Genomic DNA, 24,514 nt, shown 5'->3' with positions numbered 1-24,514 from the left:
CAGCCTTATCTCACAGCACTTTTGTTAAATCATGTAGACTGTATGTGATGGACATTGGCAGCGTTCCAAAGCCATTCTTTCATGAAAGAGACAAACGGGATACACACACTGTGCTGACTGTATACTGTCACATCCCCGCATTTCCACATGGGTGTTCACATGACGGGGTACCAGCAAGGACACTAACGTGTCTGCATGCACAGGCACACATGATAACATGCTGCCAACAGCTCAGCACAGCACTGAAAGTCTTTTCATCTATTCTATGGAGTGCACAGTGTGATTGTAGCTGAACTGGAAGAAGGACTCAGACTTTTGTGCTTCTTCTTTTCAAACTAGAATAAAAGAGTTTTATAAGGAAAATCTGTCATTTAGGTCACACACATAACGTTACATACACATTCTGTTGTTATTTTTTGATGGTACTGAAATTGTTTTACTGTTAGAATAGTGTCCCAGCTAACATCATTAAATGGTTGCAAGCACTGACACGTTCTGACACTCTGAAGTTGTTCATCTTTTTACTTCAGTTTTAACGAAGATATTTTGATGAGATCAGCTATAACGTCACATTTTTGCAGCTGTTTTGAGACGATGAGTTCGCGAAGTAACTCACCCACACACACATGTATACATTCTCAGAGCTACGAAGCCCACGTTCTGGAGAATCAAAGTCAATCACAATTAGTTTTGATCTCAGATTACAAAGTGGAACTGCTCCATTTGATGTTATCCAGTCAGCCTTGTGTTCCCTCTTTGTCTTCCCACTTTTCAGAAGAATTACATTATAGGTTTTCACGATGGTTTACCACAGTAATGACGTTCTGTGATTCTGTTTAAGTGGTTTTGAGCCTTTGTTGGCTTCCTGCAGCTGCCGTTGCCCCTAAAACGAACCGTTATGCTGAATAATCAGGATTGCTCCTGTGATGATGCAGCAGTTTTTCATAACAGAACAGTTCCCATCAGACATCTCAGAGGTTTTCATATTTGGAGTTGAGTCTGAGGTATCCTGGCCCTTATTTTTGACAGGTTATTCACACTTGATGCATTGATTTTCGGCTGTCCCTGAGATGCAGAATACACACACACAAAGAAAACAAGCGGCCGGCATTTATTTTGGCTCTCCTTACGACCATTACCAGTGGAACTTTGGCCTCAGAGGACTGAAATACTCCGAGTGAGGTTTCTGAAATAGCACAAGGATTCAGTCATCTGAGCGTCTTGTATGGTCTGAATACATTAGACACTCACCAGGCTTCCTAAAAGTCATTGTTACACGTTTCCATTGCCATGAATATTTGATATATACTTAATCAAGAGCAGAAGGAAAATGTAACTGTTGAGACTATTCTTGGTTGGAAGGGAGAGGGAGTGATTTGGCAGGAAAGGCTCGGTTTCTGTGTAACGTGGGCTCACTTGCTGAGTGCTGCCCATAGAGTAAAGGTAAAGATGGGGATGGAAGTATTTCCATCAGCTCAGCACTGATCCTTCTCTTTTAATACCCCCGTGAAGCTCTTTCATCAACATCTTAAGGGCCTCTGCAGAAGCAACAGTGGCCTCTTTTCATACTCGAGAACATGTGGCAGGCTCATAAAATTGACTTAAATCTCCTTCGTGAGAGAATGCAGCTTTATTGTTTCTTTCTCTTTTCTTCCCCCATGCCCTCCATCTCCCTCTCCACTTCAGAGCACTTGTCACAGCCCCGAGAGAAAGACAAGAGTTCAGAGGTGACGCAGCACCGCGAGCTGCTGAGCCTGTTTCCATGGAAGCAGGGTTTTAATTCAGGCATCTCCTCAGTCAGCCGGGGTCCTGCCGTGTTATCATGGGTAACGAGTCATTGATGCTCTGCAGGGAAGAGGCCCTGCTGCCATGATTAAGTCCACTGGCTTTACTGAGAAGAAAGCCAGGAAACACAAAGATCTTTACTTCACACTCCCTCATCCAGAGAAGTGAGAAAACTAAGTTGGATGAATTTCGACAGCCGGGGCAGCAGCCAGAGCCAAATTCATGGGTTTTCTCATGTAGTTCTGTGAATCCATAGGGACAGTTGATTATGTTATTATGCTAAAATTATGTTTCCTCACTTTTTGTTATTGACCAAATGTGCGGGTAATGAATATCAGCATTTAGTGTTTTGTTATTAAATCTAATCTGGCTTGAATATCTTGACTGTGGCACTCTATGGAGATCCAGCAGTCACCTTTTCCACACATCAAACCATGTAAATGTCAGTGATTACTGTTGATTTTAGGTCCAGTTCCACTTAATAGGCGGCGTGAAGGCATATAGTGCAAACGGCGGCTCGTCAGGTCACCTTGTCAGCTAAATAGCGGAGTGCTTCCTCCCAGTCGAAATGCTGCATAGTGTAGTTATGAGGGGGTGGGGGGAGGAATTTCAAGAGTAACAGCACTTCAGCGCCCAGTGAAACAGGAAGTGCATTTTCATTAAGGTTACCCAAGGGAGAGAAAGTGTCAGGAGGCCAGACCTAATCCCTCTGGCAACCAAGCAAAGATTACCCCTTAGGCACTCACCTGTCAATCACTGCGCAGAGGCTGTGATTTACTCTAATAGCCCAACATCTGTGAGCTCTGCTGTCCTCTGTAAGTCACTGCCCTTTTCTACTGTTACCTTTAATGGGTCAGGCCTTAACAAACATTTACATGTACAACTTTGGACCGGAGGGGGGGTTTCTGTTCATATTATTCCACCGGACCACCTATGAGAAGGAAAAGAAAATATTATTCATGGTAGGACAAAGACAAGAAGCAGTGCTCTGGGCTCTCGAAGGATGCAAAGATATAAACTGATACTTGAAAACAAAACCAAGAAACTACCACACAAGAGCAGCTTGTCTATTGGAAACCCCCTTGCCATTTTTCGCGTTTTGAATCACTGGTTCACCTGCCATCACAGCTTTCTCCCAAGCCCTCGAGGTAAACGCAGCTTCTTTGTTTGCATTTCCAAAAAGGGCATAAAATTGTAAAAAATCACATTTCTCTGCGCAACCTGGAATCGTAGGGAAGGTGATTTGCCGGATGCCAGGTGGTATTTTCTTATAACATGGGAATGAGATGTAAATGAGGGAGTTCAAATTCTGGGATAAACTGTTTCTCTATCACTTTAAAATGATTTTTGAGCTGTTTACACTGAACTTGTGAGTCGGTTCCAGCATTTTTATCCTCACTCCTGAAGGTTGTATTGTACACCGAGCGAGTCCTGACCTCTATCAGTGCACAAAAACCCTCTCCCATGGTGGAGTTATCAACTGAGCTTTTCTAAAGGCCAGAGGAGACTCGGTGAGACCAAGGACTGCATGCACAGAGTGTATCGCACAGTTCTCCGGCTTGCAAATCTGCAGACTTAGTAATGGTTTATACTAGTTGATTTGATATTTCACATAAATTAGCACGAGTGTGCCATGGCTCTCTCCAGCCAACTTGTCCACCCACACGTGAATGTATCAAAAGATTTTGGCTTAAAAACAAAATGTACAGTATAATGGCAGAAATCCCATAGTCACATCATCACCGTCAAAATATAATCAACCGTTTCATGGACCAAGGATGATTCATATGCCAAATTTTTAACAAATCCTTTTTTTATGCCTCTCTAACAAATGGACAAAAAGAGAGTGTTGGAAACATAAACTCCCCCCAACTTTATGTCACTTGCACTGGAGGCGGCGAGGGGTTCTAGGAATCATATTTTAGGAGGCATATGAATTGTGGGAGAGGAAATGGAGAGAGTTGTGTTGCTGCAGTGAAGTGTCTGGCTGTCCTTGGAGCTAGTTTAAGAAATGGCTGTTCTCCTTCAGCAGACTGTGGAGAGCTTTAGGCAGGGCTGAGCTGGAGGAGGTCATTACTCCTGGCTCGAGTCTCAGCGATCCGTCTTCTGTATGGACACCGGAACCACTCCAACTCCACCTCTGTTACATAACCTCACCTTCTCTCCTTCGCCCAACCCCCATCCCATTCCAGCTCCTCCACATACACCCTCACAAACACACATACAGATATAAATACTAGCAAGTAATACAGGCACACACACAAACATTCCTCCCATCACACCTTGATGTATCACACCTTAGTGTATCTCAGCTTCTTAATATTTATACAGCCCGCATTTCCATTCTTGTCATGCAGGCAGATGCAGAGCATATGGCTTGTTGTCTCGTAGTAAATGATTGAATAATCAGTTTGTAACCTTTTGTGGCTCATTCTCCAGGTGTGTCATTCAAGCCTGCGGCGGATATGCGCTGTGAAAAAGGGGAAATGAATAAATTACATTGGATAGATAGTTAGACTTCATGTGGAGGAGCAGGAGAGCTCATAATGACTTCTCTGTAGAGGAGTCTCACACATTTCTGTGGAACAATTTTTTTTTTTTTCTCCCCGGCTCTTCCTTTTTCACACCCCTCTCCACCCCCACACTCTGCTGTACGTTCTATTTCTGACACAACAGCGATGAGTAATGAATGGTTTTGCCTTGCACTGGTTCTTAACAAGTGAGTGGATTGTATACAGTGTGTTCTGTATATTGGGCTAATTAGTGTTGCGCCGGCACACCCCTGGCAGAGCACAGAAACATCCCACTCGATGGTTACTGCCTGGTCTGCAGACAGTTATGTTTTGCTAGTGGGAGGAGAAGTGACAGTGGAAGGACACTGAAGCTGCGTCCTAATTCAGCACCTAGATGAGGACGTAGACCATCATGGTGGGTTCCCTCAAGAGCTGAAGGCTAAATGTGTATACTCTGCTCCAGCATCCTGTTTCAACATGATATTACATTAGATTAAGTTTACTTAAAGATTCTTTATTCAATATTCAGAGCATTAACATAGCAGCAAACAACCATTTGCTATGTAGATATAGAGGAGTAATGTCTTGAGCAGAGAATCGCTCTCCCTCTGTGTGTGTTGTAATCAGAGCTTCTCTCTTCTTTGTTGACATAGCCGGGTGGCCGCACGTGCTTTTAGTGCATGTTTGTGCATGTGAGCGTGCCCCACTGGCTGGCTCACGGCCGCCACTCTGCACTGCTCATACAGCGGTTATAGCCAATACCGCCATCCCGACCGACAGCGTCGTCGTGGAAGCATAGCATCCACTCTCTGGTTCCCACCCAGGTTAACACTATTGGCTCTTTCAGCAGTGTTGCCTTTTTTTCCACTGTTCGCACTGTTAGCGCTGTTAGCTAAGAGGCAATAGAAACGCTCCTAATCTCACATTTAGCACCTTTAATTAAATTTAGACGCTGTATAGCACCTGGTGTGGCAAAGGGTTGGTAAATTTCCTGAAAATTTCCAAGGGAAATTACTGTAAGCTTGGGAATTTTTAAATTTTTGCCCAATTTCAATACAAAAATTGTACCTTTTTTGAAATTGTGAACTTATTTGGGGGGGGGATACACATAAATAAAAAACTATCCAGATCTTATGGCATGTTTTGGTTAAAAGTATGCCCTTTAATTGAATTGTAACCATGCACTGCATTCAGCATCCTCATTTAGCATCCCATTAAATAGGAATTCAGTAAAATGACAACCCTCTGCATGCACAGTGCATTCTCCCATTACGTGTGTAGCCCACTCTACTACAAACACTCCTGCACTGCCTGAGCCAAAGCACTACATGCGTTCTTTTGATTAAATTACTGTGGTAAATACATTATTTATTTATTTATATATATGAATGATATTTCAGTTAACCAGCAGATAATTGCCTAAATCAAGCTACCTGCACGCTAGCTAGCTGTCTAGCTATCTGCAACCTTTCGCACCTCCTTTGACAGATTTATTTTTCTATCCTGTCTTTATTATTTTTCTTGATACCATTCCCATACATCCTGGTCTGTGAATTTTCCAGAGCTCAAGAGATGAAAAAGCTGTCTCCTCTCTGGTCGGATCTCTTTCTTCTTTGTTTACCTCTTTAGTCTTTCCCTTTCCCTACTCTCATTCTGAGTCTTCACCTCTTCAAGACAAATACACCTCTTTGTAACCTTTCTCCTTCGTTCCCTTGTCTTTATTCTGTCTTGTCCTCCTTGCATCTCAGTGATGATGTATCGCATATTTTGGCACACTGGTGACCGTCCTCCTGCTGCACGTGCACCTGCTCTCCTCCTCACTCATCTATCATCCTCCTCTCCGTCTTGTGCCTATACCTGTCTTTCTTTCTGTCCGTCTCCTTCTCTTCTTCTCTAGTTTTAGGTTTCCATCTTACTGTCTGTCTCTGTCTGTCACTTGGCTGTCTCCGACCAGACAGGAAGACTCCCTCTCTTTAAGACAGCTGACATGTGGCAATTTCCCTTCGTTAATGACAAGAAATGTGCCAATTACCTCTCCGGATGTTTCACTGCCAATCAGACGCTAACGAGCTGCAAGTGTTTGTATGTGTGTGTGTGTGTGTGTGTGTGCGCATGTTTGAGTCTGTTGGCATGCGAGAAAGTTGGACAAATGCTATATGAGATGTAGTCTTCTGCAGGATTTTAATCATTTGAAATCTTTCCACAAGTGCGGTGTAGATTGGCTTACCTTTTTCATCTCTGGTTTTATTAATGGGTCCTAATTATAGTCGGTACAGAATAAATTGACGGGTGAACTGTTGCTCACTTTTGCTCTCTCACACGCACACGTTCCCACTTCTGACATGAGTTTCTACCACTTTCTATCCCTCGTCACTCCGTCTCCCTCCCACCCCACCATCTGCGCTGAAAAGCTCTTTTGTTCAATTTTTAATTACCTTCTCATATAAAAGTGCTCTTGACATCTGAACGCAGCACGTTTGGAGAGGCTGCCTCTGTGATTGGTGCGAAATTGGATAACCACCTCTTTGTATCAGCTGTCAATCTCTATTCGAAGAATAGACCTTTTACTTACTAATGCCCTGTGCTCTCTGCACACACTGATATGAGCTCTAAATAACACAATATTTATGATGCCAACAAAACCCCCATTGTTTCTCTTGTTTGCGTCATCTTTATTTGTTTTATTGGACTTTTCATCATGACACTGGGAACAAAGGACACACATAATGACAATCGGATCACTGTCGGATCTTTGTTCTCTAAACACAGGGGTCCTCCTCTCTGGTTGCGTTTGTCATATCCATATAGTATTAATGATTAATGATGATATTGTAACACGAAAACACACACAAATCTACATAACCCTTATTCAATGAATACACTGACTATGTTTACATGCACAAAATATTCAGTTTTTAGCCCTTATTTCGAAAAAGACAATATTCCTACTAAGCTGTTTGCATGGCTAATGAAAATAATGATTCCACAAATATTCCTGTTACCAGTAGCCGTGCATACTAGGATTAACGTAACTAGTGGCGGACTTGTTCGACTGTGCGAACACAGCCTCCCTCTTTAATTCCTCCAACCACCTTCTTGAAAAGGTCGGTGTTTCAATATTTGCGCATATCCAAAAACCTGTTGATATCCAAGTCTTTCATAATGTTTAAAAGTAGGTGTGTTTCTTCCTTCCGACCAGAAATGTGGCCTTTTTTTGGGCATGCGTCTCTGCAAACTGTCAGATAATTGGTTGGTTTGTGTACAACGCAAAGAGCTGGCCGCAAATACGCAAGATGCCGCGTGTCGCACACTGCTGTAAAAAACCCATTTGAGATGCATAGTCTGAATGCGCTGTTTACATGTCCAAAGAATGCTCCCAAAAGCTGGTTAATATCGGCATATCCCACGTCTTAATCACAATCGGAAACATATCCAAACGACATATGCTGTTTACATGATCCATATCAAATTCGGAATATTGTCATATTCTGAATAACAGCGGAATTTTAGTGTACATGTAAACATAGTCATTGATGCATTCACTATAATCACTGTAGCCTTTCTGTAATCTATAATGATGGATTGGTAATAGTGCATCATTGCTTTCATTATAGTGATAACCGGTTTGAGATCAAGAGTTATTTACCTTATTTATAATGTATATGTATAATGTATATTTATTTATATACCTTTTATAAAATATATTTTCAGTGTCGAAACCTCAGGGAGAAAATGTCACCACAGTTATTATTGAATTCTTCTGATGCTGCGATCCTGAAAGTCATGAAAGATGTCTAACTGCCACCTCAGCAGATGTCAAGGCACATTTGTTGCAATAAAATTACAACAGAAGCCAACTTAATAGCACAATACTGAAATCCCTAATTATATACACCTATCATATATGGACAGGCTCCACTATAAATTCCTGACTGACACATATTAAGAATTGACATTGTGTCGACGGAATGACGACACATCTATTAACATAGATTAGATATTTTGTGTCTTGCGTCTTAATACTGCAGTTCTCATTGACTTGTGTGATAATAAAGCTGCTTTCATTAAGCATCTAAATTAAATTAGCAACTGCTGCTAATATAAAAACATTCTTTTTCTTTGTGGCAAGAGTTACACGTAATGGTGTAGCATCATGTTGAGGAATGTAGTTCTAAGAACAACCTGAGTGAGTGATGCACACGTCGCATCTTATGTCGTGCAGCACCTTATTGCATTGCGCTCGTGCGAGAGAGGTTTAATTTCAGCTAGTAGACGGCGTGTGAGGGAATCCTATCCTTCCTGGCTCCATGAGATTGATTCAGCTAATACATGTTTATGGAAGAAAACACTCGCACGCACTAAATCAGCAGAGAATATACATCACGCCGCTTACAGAGGTTTCCTGTAAAGCTCTGCTGATATTAAGTTTGCATCCAGTATTTGTTCAGATGTAAGGTTGTCATGGGGGGATAGGTGTTTTGTGAGCTGCACAAAGTAAGTGTTGTATGCACTGATTTGAAAGAGGCCTGGGTAGTTTAACTGTGAAATAATTGCGTAGTATTGAAAATATCTTCTTGTCAGCCTCTCCAATGTGTTCCCACTGGATAAGAGAGCAGGCAGCTGAGGTGTGACGCTGATGGCGTCTTTGATATCTGTCATCTCAAGCAAACACAGATACTAGTGGAACTGGTGATGCGTGTAAGTCAGTGCGTGTCACATCTTCTCTTGAGAAACTTCTAACAATGCTGGTCTTACAACAATGCCCAATGTGTTGTACATCTCTGCACCACTACACGCCGTTTCTGTGTTGTTCCTTAAGAAATCTAACAACAACAGTGGGCCCCGCATACTGTTTTGTCTTTGGCAGCCCTTATATCAGGTTATTGTCCCACTTTTTTTGAGATACTTTATCTCTCATGAGAAAGACCCTTTATAAACATCCTACTTATCTTTGCCTGTACTGTTCCTTTGGGTCTTATCTCTTATCAGGCCCTGCTCCTCGTGGGATATCACAATACACAGGAAGTTAGCTATTTGCCAGGCCTCCCCATCGCTGGACAGCTCTTTTTGAAGAAAACCAGAGAACCAGCAAATATTTTTTGAATCAAAGTGGCTGCAGAGTATGAGGCGGCACGTGTTATTCTTTTTGAAACCTTTACACCTCTTGAAGAGAAAAAGGATCTTGGTGATTTACAGCCGAATAAAGGCTTTAAATGGTCCCCTGTTCTGTGATGGTGCCAGGAGTTCAATATCCGTATCATTTAGAGAAATGAAACTCATAAGGAAAGGTCAGAGAGACTCTCAGCTTCAGGAATTGCGGACAGTTTTCTTTTCTCTACTGTGTGACAATGCTGCTGTTACTGTAGTGCTTTGTTCTAGGGGGAGAATAAAAAGAGCATGATAGCTATTGACTTTTTGTAGCAGGACCTCAGAGACCTAAACAATTGTGCTCTAATCCTGGCACTCGCTGCTATTTGAGAGGTTAGTGGGAGACAAGAAAAACGTCTAGCTGTTTAAACACTTTGCTGTGATTTTTCTACGGTTTGATGAGGTCAACCTGTCATATCTTCTCACAGAGGACTTTCCTGTCGTCTGTGGGGCCCTCTTGTCTTTTCTCTTTTATTCATGTTGTGCTCCCTTCTTCTTCTTCTTCTTAGGTGGAGTGGTTAAAGAACGAGGAAGTTATTGATCCCGCAGACGACAGAAACTTCTACATCACCATCGACCACAACCTGATCATCAAACAGGCCCGCCTCTCTGACACCGCCAACTACACGTGTGTCGCTAAGAACATCGTCGCCAAGAGACGCAGCACCACTGCCACAGTTATCGTCTATGGTAAACTATTACTTTTTTAACAATATTTTTCATATATAGTATATCGTTTTTAATATATATAATAAAAAGTATTGGCAGTAAATACAGTATATCATCAAATAATTATGCAAGTAAATATAAAACAAACTAAAACAGGGCTACTACACTTTATAATCTTATTCCAGTTGTCCCGCCCCCACCCCGGTCTTAAGCTTTATTGATCATTACCAACGTTTTGTTTTAAAAAAAAAAAATCAATGTAGCTCCCCCAGATATCTTCAAAAAAACTTTCCTTTAGTAATGTATGTTATGATAAATCTTTAATATATTGATTCATACTCGGTTTGTTCACATTTTTCCATTGTATAGCTATTTCTCTCTTAGCTTGTAAGAGACACAAGTCTGTTATTGCACAGTCACTCCTCTTAGTGATTAAATCGCTTTGGTAAATACCCAGGATGCACAACTTTGACCAACAAGGGATTTTCAGTTTTGCCATCAGGCTAACCAAGCAAGCAGTGAAAGAGTGTTCCTTTAGCATTGTCACATTTGAAGTATGTGTCTGGCATATTGGGATTAAAGTGATGTAGATTTGATGGTGTTATATATGTTCTTCCATTCCAACTGTATTGTAGCAATTTAAATCGTGTGTTAATTGTTTGTGTTTGAACTTTCATGCATACCTGGTAAACTATTACTATCTTAATCTTTGTAAACAGATTATGCCTTCACATGTAGAATTTGTAGGCAACGGTACAAGATTTGGGCATGGGAAACGCTCTGGTTTCCGTTTGTAATCCAAGTAGTATTGACCAATCACGCTGGAGCAGGCTTTGGTTGAATGCAGATAAACAGTCCATGTGGAGAGGTGGAACGCATCGGCCGAAATGCAATCTGGAAACCCACCGGCTATCGTCTGACGATGATTTAACTTTTTATTGGTTTAGAATTGGCTTGTAAACTGGCTACATGTGAAACAAATCAGATGTACATGTCGTCTCTCAACTCCAAATCCATTCTCGCATCTCAAGTTGCTAATCGGACTGTAAACAATGAACGCGGAAAAGGAAGCCTTGGCCCGGATATCCACTGGCTACACTGGAACCCTAGAAATATAGCCCTTTGCCCCCCAAAGGCTTATTCGTCGTCAGACCGATAGCCTATGTGTTTCGAGATTGCTACAAAGTCAATGAGGTCCAACATTAGTCTCATCTCCTGATCTGCAAACACTCCTCCTTACCGGCCACATGAGGGTTCATTAAAGTCAGACACTAGTGCAGAGGAAATGTGTTGAATTCCTATAACAAGGCAGCTCAACTAAAAAAAAAACAAATTTCAAAGTCACTCTGCATAAAGCAAATCTCTCTCTCTCCCGGGGCATGTAACATTCACTCATTTTGTTCCTGCCGGAAGGTGTGCAAGGAATGGAAGATTAGTGATTTTCTGAACTGTAAGCGAGGTGCTGATGTGGCTGAGCCATACTTAAAGAGACCCCCGCTGCAGTTTCACACAGACTCACCCACCGTTTCCCCAACATCAGCTAACATGACTGTTATTGCGCAGCACGGCTGTGAAGTTCAACAACGCCTGCTGGAGGCTGTGCATACTCCGACTGAATGAAGAGGATAACACACACACACAAGACAAAAGTGAACAGATGCTTGAAACTGATACTTTCACCAGGGTTAAGTTTCAAATCTATAATTTCCTCATCACTTTACATCGTCTCACGAAAATTGAGAATGTGGCTATTGGGGATCAGTGTAAGGGCGACGTAGAAACACAAATTATAAATCCAAGAGAGCCGATTTCAGGGACAAGGGTCGCTGTCTGTGCGAGGCTTTCCTGTCACTACTAACGCGGTCTATTAGGACTAAGTGTTGAGTAACTGCTCTGATGTCAGCTCATCCTTGAGGGAGAAAGTATAACAAGCCACTGCGTCGGTTAGTGCTGTCCTTGCTTTTTTAATCCAAAATGGGATATGTACACCTTTTATGCACAGTTGTGCTGTATGTGAAAGAGCACATACTCCCCATAAAGCTGTATGATGAACCCAAAGGATGAGGGAGTGATGTATCTGATACTAGTGATGAAAAAGGGCGAAGGACAAGCAATCTGTTTTTAGCCCAGTGGTTTCCAGCCCAACCCGCTACAAGGATACTGGAAACAGGAGCACAAGCAAAGGAGAGAAAGAGGGAGAGAGCAGATAGATCCGTAATCCACGGAGGAAAGTAAGCAGACAGTTAAGAAATATGAGGCTTTGGCAGCCTTCCCCTAGAGTCCAATATTTTGGGCTTCACTCATAAGCATGTCACATTCGAAAGTCGGAGGCTCCAAGGGGCCCAGTTCCTCCATCTCAAATGCCACGGACTTGTTCTCAGCCACAAGCCCGGGTGTCACTCTGCACTGGATTTAGTCGCTGACAGAGATGGATGAGAGAGGGAAGAGAGGCATTAGGAGGAATCAGTGAATGGAAAATACAGCAATCTGACCAGAATTTACTGTCTGGCTGAATGTGGAAGTAACGACCCGAGATTTCATGGTCAAAAACTCTCTATATATACATTTTACAATGGGCGATTATAAATGATTTAAATGATGTATTGATAGGTCACACCGAATGTAATGTTTTTATTCTGTCTCTGTGATTTTACAGCTTTTTTGATTTCATGTTATTTTCGTCTTATTGTATGTATATTTCATATCACCCCAAATCTATGCATTTTATTGGTTTTGTGTCCCTCTAAAGCACTTTTTGAAAAAATGCAAGATAAATCTAAGGATGAGGTGAGAAAACAAACAGCCTGAGTGATGTTTTAACATGTTTTTATTTCCGTGTATTCCAGTGAATGGCGGATGGTCGACATGGACAGAGTGGTCAGTGTGCAATAGCCGCTGTGGCCGTGGTTACCAGAAACGCACACGCAGCTGTACCAACCCCGCTCCACTCAACGGCGGCGCCATCTGCGAAGGGCAAGGCATCCAGAAGCTGCCGTGCAATCCTCTCTGCCCAGGTATGGCATCAAATTACAATACACCCACTTAGTAGTGGGCGGAAAAGGGTATAGGTGCACAGAAAAAAACGAAATACATAAAATATGATACAACTCTGTGTTTGCATATTTCGCTCTGTTTGTGCCTCCACCCTTACGTGTGTGTGTGTGTGTCTCTCTCCCACATATCTCTCGCTGTCTCGATCACGTATCCATTCACCCACTCATGCACTTGTTTGTCTTCATCTCCTCATTCGCTCATTTCATTCGCTCTGCCCCCGTCTGTCCTGTCTGTTGTGTGATAGTGGATGGCCTGTGGACAGAGTGGAGTAAGTGGTCCACCTGTGGGACAGAGTGCACCCACTGGAGGAGGCGAGAATGCGGCGCTCCAGCACCCAAAAACGGGGGGAAGGACTGTGAGGGCATGGTGCTCCAGTCCAAGAACTGCACCGATGGGATGTGCATGCAGAGTGAGTACCCGACTAATCCTCTGCTACTCTCTCTGACCTGCCAACCAAAGAGATTTCTTCACCCTTTGACCATGAGTTTCACTCTGCTCTTTCATCGACGCGCTGTGTTTCACATCCACACATAACACTCTCGCCCTGTCTCTCACTCCGTTTCACTTCACCCATACATAAACAACAAGACATGCTAAAAATGCCTTTCTCTCTGTCTTCAATCTCTTTATTTGCACATTCATAATACACCAAAGCTGTTGGATAAAAGTGACATAACAGCAGAAACCACAGCACATCTTTCCTTGTGTCCGCTCTGCTGCATATATAAGTATATGTTAAAAAAAAGACTTGGCCACATGGGGGAAGCGCTCCAAGTAATTATCCTTGTCACAGGCTAAGCATTTGGGAGTTATATTTAAAATAATAATAAGTGATTATATTGTAATTACATAAGGGGGGTCACTGCTTTGATTACTACCGTAATTTAAAAACTGGATTCCTTGGGTCCAATGAGAGGAAGCACGGGGCCACAAAGTGGCACGAGTGTAGGCTTGCTCCTTTTCCTGAGCTGGCAATTACATGTGTTAGAAAGTGAGCTTGTATTGTACACCACATAATAATCTCGTCTTACAATGATTTCAAAGCACACAAAAGGCTCCGGGATGCACCAGAATTTCTTTCCCATAAATCACAATTCTTTCAATTGGTTTTTACTGTTTTGTTGCTAACAAAAAGCCAGTTTGTGGTGCAGCCAGATATTTTTCTGCAGGCAACAAATTGTTTTCTGCTTCTCTTTCTTCCAGCAAGTTGAAAACAGCCACGCAGTTTAGTTCAGCCAACAACCCTGTCCCCTCTCCCTCATAATACATTCACAGATCGGAGTCATGCTGCAGTTGCTCTGATGCACATGTGTTTGTGTGTGTTTACTGCAGTGTTACGAAGCTACAGGGCAAAGTATTTGAATAGACCTTGAACTTCATCTACTAAAACAGTTCTTTGCCTTCGTTTCTGTGCCTCTAATAACAAGAGAAATAAGATGAGAAGGGAATAGCTGGGAAGACTGCGCTTAACTGAGTTAAACTCTGCGTCTAGTTTAATAAAAATCCACTCCAATAAACATCTTTGAAGGTGTTATACCCCCACACGCTGTCACGGATGCCTCCATTACGTGTATAACCTACTACAGATGGTGATTGTGACACTAATAATATAACAGAGGCTCGGCTTCTGGTTGTCTAGAATTTGATACAGCTGGCCGTCACCGTGTGCAGCTGATCTGAGATTTTGCCGCACTATAGGGTTGTAAACTGCTACCTGCAGTATGGTGTCGACATGATGTACTATAGGTTACGGTTGACATCACATTGGCGGTCACTATGCATCTTTAGACGCAGCTGGCTGATGGATTTGCATGTCTCTGGCCAAAGTAAACTGTACTGTATGTCCATATGTATGGAGGACTGACGGGAAGCTATGACTTCAGTATTCAATGATTTCATGTAACGTTACATCAGAGGAATACATTAGCTGATTTTATAGCCAAGGTCGTGTCTACAGTGTATAGAAACATCAGGGAGCAATCTACAGGAAAACCTACTCTTATTCGTCTTATTCATCATATTTTATTTCCCTCTGCGGCACAACATGGGTTCGCCCCATACTTCCCTGCCCTCTGCGCCTCAGCCTATCACAGAAGCATTAAGTTCTTGGTAGATTGATGGCCAGCTTGCAGAGAATATAAAGCCATAATGATATAGATTTAGGATCGTTTCAGGGATTGATTTTTTTGGAAGCTAAGAGGGTGAAGCCACTTATGTCAATGCTAATGACCATTTCCACTAGCATTTAGGAGAAACAGCCCATTATCTAAAAGCTCACATTATGGCAAATATGATTGGGAATGGAAGTTGTGTGCAATCTGAACTCACCTCGGACCGCTGATCTGCTCCCTCCAGTGCAGGGCCGGGATCTGAGCAAACACGTGTCTGTGGATTCCGTTGCAGCTTGATCTTATTTTCTGTTGTTTGAATTTATTTAAATCATTTCAATTGCAATCCATCGCAGAAATCTGGCAAAGGAATTTGATATAAGCGGAGCTGGAAATAGAAGTCGTGACGCCTCCACTGCTGCACAAAAACACGACTGACCCGAGTCAAAAAGGAGATAGTTGTGTTATAATTAACTTTGCAACTTGTTTATCACATTTCGACTGTCGGGGAGTTTCGGGGGTTGGGAGTTAACAAAGTTATGTATCTACAGATTGATCGAGAGAGCTTGCACTCTGCCTGTTCAGATGGAACTTCCCAACTCTAACACAAGAGTGTAGTTTTCACAGTTCACTGAGGCTGGCCTGTCTAAATCTCTTGTTTTGCGCTCCCTCTGTGGTCTGCCGTCCTTGATTCCAGGCCTTTGGTAACCCCGCTCTGAGACATGACATTCTCTTGACATATTGATGTAGAGAAAGGGGAGAGCATGCTCCAGCAAGGGCAAATGCTTTATTGCTATCAAATACCAGAGACTGGGAAATCATGACTCTTTAAGATTCACTTCAGCCATCCAAGAACATGAGGTTATTTACTATAGTGGTTGAAACGTTTTGATTAAATGTAAATATATTTTGCATATCATATGAATTTCAGTGAACGTAAATTCTAGTGCTGGGACGATATGCTTATCTCCCGATCACTTGGGTGATTGATACTTGGGTGCCGATTCGATACGTCTTGCGATTTTTAAGTATTGCGATTCTACAAGTATTGCGTTTTAATATTACAATTTATTGCGATTTTTGTTAACTTTTTTAACACTAGACCATGGGAAAAAGTTGAATCATACACTTCAAGGGACTTTTACTTTGGAAAATATCTAAATTCATAAAGTAAAAAATGTTTGATTTTCAGCAGGTATGTAGTCAGAGATGTCCTGAAGTCAAATATATCCGTCAATGTCAGGAATTATGGAGCAATGTGTTTATAGCACAACAAGTATTCGAAAATGTAGGTATTTCAAGGTACCAATATTGGACTTTTACTTAGGAATATTTCTAAAATTGATACGGTAAAAATGCTTTATTTTGTGCCTGTATGTTGTCAGAGATGTCCTGAAGACAAATATATGAGTAATTGTCAGGATTTTTTTTTTCCATCAACCCAAAAATCAAATAGACATTTCCTTCACAAATTAGTGGTATTTTCTTTTTAATTTATAAGAGACATGTAACATGTTTTATACTTCTGGTGAATATAATCCCATTAATCTTATATCCATATATGTATTTTGTATATACCACAATTTTGAAAACTGAGTAATGTGTATACTTCTGCTAATGTTTCCAAGTCCGTCACTAGCTCTCCTCGTCAGCTCAGTTCTCTTTAAACATCCACGGTATCCGAGTAAGGGTTAAAAGTCGATCGATAGCTCGATCGAGGCCGTTTGAATGCATTTAACATAAATGTCAGTATACGGGAGCTCTACAGTTGTAGCGTCCGCCGATTTGACCTCGTAGATGAGAGTGACATCTGGCTTGACCGCACGCTACCACAATACAATAACGTTTCCTGTCCATGACATGCAGCTTTAGCCGTGATGTCTATCTCTGCTTTTCCTGGCATTGTGTGGAACCCAAAGAGTTTCCATACTTTACTGTGTGTTTAGAGTTTACCATGCTTTGGATTTAAAATGTGAGGGTGCAGGTAGGATCCCCGTGGAATCTACCCCTAGTAGCAGCAGCAGCAGAAGCCAAAATGAACCTTGAGCTATTCTAACGATGACATCAGTTTTGCCAGACGGCCGTATCCTTCTCTGAGCTTGGAAACCTGCCACATTCAAGGAAGTAATGGCTGAGACGCAGACAGTGATTTCCTGTACTATGAGTAGCCCTTCCTCCTCAGCTCTGCGTTGTGTCACTAAGGAATTATCTTTGTCTCTCTTGGGCTCTGAGGTTTCTTTTGGAGCCCACCCACTGAAGCATGCTTTTACTCTGGCTATACTGACGGATGCATAGAAACTCTACAGGATGGGTTCAAATGGGCCATCAGTTAGACTGACCCTGACAGTAACCCCCCCTGCTCCAGCCCGGCCTACCCGTTGCCTGATTACATGAACACACCAGCCCCATCTATCACGCCATTGATTTTCCTGTCGGTCCACTTGTCTGCCAGTGGCTCTCTCCCTCTCCAATAAGGACTTCATTGTTTGTATAGTTGTTTATGGATGTCCCAGGGAGACTGAATATTATGTGCACTAGTGCACTATCCCTGGCCGCCGCTCTTTGCTGCTTTCCTCTTCACGTCAGCAAACAGCGAGCCCAGTCGTGGTCCAAAAACCATCTACTGTATGTTGAGGATTTTTCTTTCTTCTTCAACCTTTTTCCATTCCCTGCTCTCCTAACATAACCGTTCCTTTTACACTAACTTCTTCATCCACCTTCCAGTGACCGATGCAAGGCTGTTGGTTCTATTCACTCTGTTGCTGGAGAGCCCGCTCTTCATCAAGCCCCTCTATTCCCCTCACCTGCTAGCCTCCGTCCTGCTGCTGATAAGGCACTAAGCCCAGTTGATGGATCACGCTACTCCCTCACAGAACCTCCATGCTCCCCCCCCCTGGCTCCTCTCATCCATCTCTATACTCTATACACAGATCTGGAGAGGAGGGGCCAAATCAAGAAAGATCGTTTCCCCGTGTCATCACTCCTACTCATGAGTTTGTTGCTGTCTCATTTGTTGAGTTTGTTTTTCTGTTGGCTTAAATTTGATTTTCATCATCCCTCTCCCGTCATCCTCCCTCCCTCTCTCCCCACTCCTTACCTCCTCTACTCTCTCTCCTCCACCCACAATCCCTTCCTCTCTTCAAGGTTCCTTATATCAGAAGTCCTCTGAGGCAAAAGACCAGAGTGATTTTGGAAATTCATGTGAGTTATTGTTTTGTTTTTTTATCATTTTATTTTTCTTTCTACATTCATTGTTATGTCTGTCTGTCCCTAATCTTCATTGAGAGGTTGTGCACAAATAGTTTGCAGTCACTCATAGTTCCAGATAAATCATTAGAAAACATTACATTTCTGCAAAGAGCATTTTACAAGTGGTGTTTTTGCACTAAAAACATGAAACGAAAAAATACAACAAATGTTTTCCATTGTTCTTTCATGCCCGTCTACGTTTATTTCTGCTATTCTGTTTTTTTTTTTGACTTGCAGATAACCACCTCAGGGCATTTCCTTTTTTGATTTCCGCTCTGTCCTTTCTCATAATGTGTCTCTGCTAGCCAGCTGCCTGTTCATTTGCCATGTTGCTATTGTTTAACTCAGAGCTTACAATGCCCTTTACCCTGTTGCTCCTCACGAACTTCAGCCCGGCACTTTGCCTCGCCGTGAGCTCAGGCACCGATTCTGGCAAATAATTTAACCCGCTCTCTTTCTCAGTGTATATCTCTAATATTTTTTTTTTCTCTCTCTCTCTCTCTCTGTATCTCACCCTCCCCCTGTAAATCTCTGCGTCCTCACAGAGAATGAAGTGCTCAATAATCCCTTTCATTTCCATTTCTTGTACTTTTCCCTTTCCGACAATGGCTCATGTTCAAAGGGATGTATTAATCTAAGTGATACATTTTAATGCGTACACTGAGCAGGTTGCTGCCTTTATCATCAAAGCGTGGATGGGAGATTGTTCGACTGTGGGAATGTATGTTAAATAACTGCGGGGAAGCTTGGCAGCGAAAGCACAGTGAAATTACATTTTCCGACTTTCATCATAAGGGTCCCTGCTCTGTTTTCTGTTCATGTCTGTGCTTGGAGAAGGATTAGAGGCCTAACATATATGAGGATATATCTTGACACTCCTCTTTAATGTGACGTCTCAGTTAAGGCTGACTAGAGAGGGCGAGCCCACACATATCTTTCCTGGGGACCGGAGGGAAATGAAGTCTTCCCCCCGCCTCTTTAATTGTGGCTATTCAGTACATCTTCACCTAAAGAAACTACTCTTTTTCTTAATCGCTGTTAAGGCTGTGAGCGAAAAGGAATGCCCCGGTGAAGGTCATACCCAATTTCCTTTTTTGATAGAGATTCTCTCTAAGCACGTTAAATATAATGGATTTCAAACTGGCTGTAATGTTGAGTGGCTTGCTTGTTTAATTAGATTTACAAACCTATTTATCCAACAACATCAAGACTTAACTAGAGCAAAAGAAGCTACGCACTTTAACTCTTGTAGCCAAAGTCTGTGCTAAAAAAAAAACCAACTTACATCTTTCCAGTGTCACAAAAACACTCCCTCGTCTTGCTTTTCTCCCTCGTCTCCTCCTTTGTGCAAGAGAACACTAGAGACACAGATTGAGTGCCATCTGTATCCCTGAGACACATGAGGCTAATTTACACAAATGCTCGGCATCATGCTTGCCCTGGAAGTGCCTTGTATGGATCTATGGCTGATGCTGCCATCTACTGGTGCACATTCTGGCATTTGCATACTCAAATGATCTAAAGAAAAACAGAAATTTCTCTCATCAAAATAACTTGCGTTTACACGCTTTGGTCTTTGACTTTTTTTTAGAGCCCCCTGACATTTACAGTGTGCATTCATACGTTGAACAATGCACACATACAGGCTCACACATGCCTTCTGGCTTTTCGATACCTCTGAAGAAGAGTTTCTCCACCATTTGTCAACTTGGTGACAGTGAAGGACATTCTTTACCCGACACTACAGAGAGTTCAGACTGTCAGTAGGCATCCATTAAAAGGTCTGATCGGTAATGAGTGCCTGTCTGAGTCTGCGCTTCCAACAGCCACTATATCCATGCCAAGCCCGCTAATCACAGAGGTTTCTCCAGCTGGAAAGTGGACAGAAAGACTCTGGGAGGGGAGACCGAGATGAAAGACAATTTGAGAAATGCAAGCTATGTCTAGATCTTATCTGCAGTGTGTAAGAACAAAGACGGAGACAGACTGTGAACTCCAACACAGAGCACGGTAATTTGAAGATGAAAACATCTATATCTCAATCTTCAGAACTTTTGATCTCGCTTCTGAGTCTGCTTGTTAGGACAGTGTGTCATTGGGTTGCACCGGAGCTGCCGTCCTTATTAATCACGTCGTCGTGCACAGCGTTCATGATCATTATATTTATTTTCTTGTTTCGAATTATCTGTATGATGCATGGTATATAGCCCCCTCTCACACACAACACAGTATGGCTTCTTATAGGAAATATTAATCTGTGACTTTGTAAAATCACTGGTCATTGTTAAAATGGACCCACGAGTCATGATTCTTGCACATGTTTATCAGATTTGTGTGTCCTTTAGTGTGGAAAATGAATTGAATGTTGGATGACAAAGCTGAACGGAGAAAAGTTGCACGTCACTCTCTACAGGACATGCATCATTATCCCTTTTCACTTTTGACAATTAAGACTGTCCTAAATAATTTATTCAATAGCCAGATTATTTGCCACAGCGGGCCAACATTAACCACAAGACACACACAAAAAAAGACAGGATATATACTGTATGCATTTATTTCCCAGTAGATGGTTATTAATATCCGGCTCAATCGTAAACCAGGATATTAGTCCGCTGATAATGGCTTCATCACAACTCCTGCATGCTGAGAAAGAAAGCTGTTGATGTGAACTTATGAGATCTTTAAAGACTATTTTTCTTTCTGTCTTTTGTCTCTTTTCCCCACCCCCTCCTCCTCCTCCTCATCCTCTTCCTCCTCCAGTGGCGCCCAGTACAGATGACGTAGCTCTTTATGTGGGTATTGTCATAGCGGTGATCATGTGCCTGGTTATCTCGGTCGTGGTGGCACTCTTCATCTACAGGAAAAACCACCGCGACTTCGACTCTGACATCATCGATTCCTCCGCCCTCAACGGAGGCTTCCAGCCAGTCAGCATCAAGACGGCCCGCAAAGGTGTGGTACCAGATAGATATTTATTTCTATTTATGTGTGTTTGCCTGCAGTCTGTGTGCACATGTTTTATGTATTGTTTTCATATGCGTAAATGATTTCCTGTGTTTTAAATCACATGTGAGTGAGCTAGTGAACATCAAATGGCACTAGGGCTGCGTATCATTTGAGTTTGAATTTAGTTGAGTTTCAACATTGGACATTTTCAACATTTTTGGTATCTGTATTAATACAGATACCAAAAATGTTAGCAAAGTTAGGATTTTAATCCATAAATATCTGATTGAGGCTTAAAGTAAAGAAGAAAACAAATCTGCCCAGGTATTCGATCCGAGCTTTTGGTACTTGTCGATACTCCGTGTTACAGACACATTTCAGTCAGAACCAAGTATGGAGTTTCAATACCCCTGTGCTAGATGGCATACCTGTGATGTCAGGCATTGGGAATCACTTGCGTTAGCAACCCATAGCATTAACCTGGTGAGATTGGTTTGATTCAGCTGCTTTGGACGCACGTGTATGTTAGTGGGGATATGAATGTAAATGTGCCCTTTTGACTGTAGATGAGCAGGGAAGCTTGTGGGAGAAATCCAGACAGCGTGTTTGTGCAGGGCGAGGTGATGAAACTATTAAACTGCTTGTCATTGTGACGGGAGGCCAAACTATGCCCCTTCATTAAGGCATAATAAGGCCAGTCTGCATGTCGCATATTAAACTCTAATTAGATTTGGGCCGGTGACGCACAACTTAAAAGCAAGACTGCAGAGGTGACGACAGGTGGCAGTGAGCTGGACAAAGAGACAGCAGGGTAACCGACAGATCAGAAGATTTTCTCTTTTTTTTTTAAGTTTATTTCACTTGATCTGGACATCACAGTAGCATTAGATTGTGTTGGTTAATTGTGTTAGTCTGAGGTTTTAGGAACATGAAAAAGAAAAGCTGGAAAAAGAGAGAAAATAGAAGACAGGAAATTAAGATTTTAGTACTTAAAAACAAAATCTTTGCTAAATGTGCTCTTTCTGTTGTGTTGCTGTCTGTCACTGCGAGACTCACATCAAAGACATCTGCTAATCCAGCACTGAACTGATAAGAAACATTTGTAAGCAACAGGCACACCAAAAGTAAAGTAAGCCATAATGTTAAAGGATATCATTCGACTGGTTTAGTTGAACCACAGCAATTAACGTTAAGAATGTTATTTGATTGGTCTAAGATGGATATTGATTATTGTTACACCTCTGTGTAATATTTGTCCCCCCCACTTTAAATACATCAGATTTTCCTTTTTATTAATTAAGTTTAAGAATATTTATAAAAGAAATGTCTGTTTACAAATGTATTTAATAATTATATTAACGTTCGCCTTTGGCTTTCCAAATCAGTAGATGTCTGCACCAGGTGACTGAAAACAGGATCTGATAGTGATAAACAAATCAAAACCAGTCTGTACTGACTGTAAATGTCAGCAAAATAATATCAGTTTATTTATTTTGAGCCATTTCGTAACTAGTGTGCAGCACAACAGATTGGCTTACTAAAAAAAAAAAACGATTTAGCTTAAGTTGTCTTTGGACTTGTGCAGGCTTGAGATAAATAAAATACTGCTATAATGCAACTAATAACCATACCTACACTATTATACCTATAGTAATTGATGTTTTATAAAGCATTAATAATACACAAACATCAAAAATGGTAACAATAATAGGCCTAAATCATTATTCTGGCCATCTCTTGTCTTATTTGAACACTTTTTATGACTTCCATTGACATCTGCAGTATATAGAAACTTGGTGTTGTTGGAAAATGTAGAGGGGTCGTGGGTAGTGGAGAAGCTGGAGGACAGAGAGCTCCCACTGCCATCGCTCCACCCACTCAGCCCAGCTATTGAACATTCATCCTTGTACCTACTGGGTAAACTGAGCGTTAGTGAAGCCATCTGTTACTCATGAATCACAGCTGCGCCTATAACTTCTCTGTGTGAGCAATGTGTCTTGGTGGTGAAGTGGACATCCCTAATGAGTGAAAAACAAACGAGTAAAGCCAGGCAGCAGTCTCGCTGATTGCTACCGACACTTCAGTTCCTCGTGGCTATTTTGGTTTCTGGTTTCTCACCAGTTCTCACAGTTGACCACAAACCTTCTCTTGAGCCATTTCCTCTGCTTGACTTGGATTCTTTTCTTTTCCAGCTGATCTCCTAACAGCGCCCCCTGACCTGACCTCAGCGGCCGCCATGTACCGCGGCCCCGTCTACGCCCTCCATGATGTGGCTGACAAAATCCCCATGACCAATTCCCCTCTACTGGACCCTCTTCCTAACCTGAAGATTAAGGTGTACAACTCCTCAGGCTTAGTGACTCCACAGGACGACCTGGGAGGGGAATTTTCCTCTAAACTGTCACCTAAGCTACCGCACTGCCTCTTGGACAACAGCGACGGTACGATGGGCCGTCGCACACAGACCCAGACGTTGCTCCGCACCAGGGATCCATCCTGCACCGCACTGGGCTCCTTCAGCTCTCAGGGGGGACACCTCATCGTGCCCAACTCAGGTACTGTATCAGACCGTGAGAAGAAGTGTTTTCACATTAGTATGTTTTGATCTGTGATTCAGTGCATATTCATATGTTTAACCAGGCACAATCTGTTGCATATTTACAAATTAAGCAGAGATAAACATAGTATAACCCTCCCCACCCCTCCAAAAGATTTCATTCAAATCCATCGCATACTTTTGGAGTAATCCTGTAAACAGACAAACAAATTATAAAACAAACTAACACCGGTGAAAACATAACCTCCTTCCTAGGCCTTCGGCCTTGGCGGAGGTAATAAATGAGCTCTCATTCATGAAAGACGGATCTGCAAGTTTCAGCAAAATCATAGTTAATCTTAAAACTCCCTAGCTGTCTTTTGTCTGTTTTGATTGGAGCAGCATCTTTTCATCTACCCAGTGGCTCTCCTTCTCAGGTGCTTTATGAGCTCTTCCTCTCATCAGCGTTTAGTAAAAGTAATTCCATTTGTGTGTACTGTATG

General features: G+C 42.1%; 1 protein-coding gene across 5 annotated transcripts in view; it reads left to right on the top strand.

Moving 5' to 3' along the window:
- Positions 1-24,514, top strand: part of unc5c (unc-5 netrin receptor C) — a 229,617-nt gene that overhangs the window by 191,578 nt on the left and 13,525 nt on the right. For 3 of the 5 annotated variants that reach the window (XM_037752704.1, XM_037752703.1, XM_037752701.1), the window contains 6 exons: positions 9,956-10,136; positions 12,962-13,129; positions 13,414-13,578; positions 18,422-18,478; positions 21,290-21,481; positions 23,668-24,030. In XM_037752704.1, the coding sequence (XP_037608632.1) occupies positions 9,956-10,136; positions 12,962-13,129; positions 13,414-13,578; positions 18,422-18,478; positions 21,290-21,481; positions 23,668-24,030 (1,126 nt within the window). The remainder of the gene's footprint in view (positions 1-9,955; positions 10,137-12,961; positions 13,130-13,413; positions 13,579-18,421; positions 18,479-21,289; positions 21,482-23,667; positions 24,031-24,514) is intronic. The other 2 variants (XM_037752702.1, XM_037752705.1) reach the window with 2 other exon arrangements.

The sequence above is a fragment of the Sebastes umbrosus genome, chromosome 19 (assembly GCF_015220745.1).
Source record: "Sebastes umbrosus isolate fSebUmb1 chromosome 19, fSebUmb1.pri, whole genome shotgun sequence".
Classification (NCBI taxonomy): domain Eukaryota; kingdom Metazoa; phylum Chordata; class Actinopteri; order Perciformes; family Sebastidae; genus Sebastes; species Sebastes umbrosus.
This window is presented reverse-complemented; position numbering and strand designations above follow the sequence as displayed.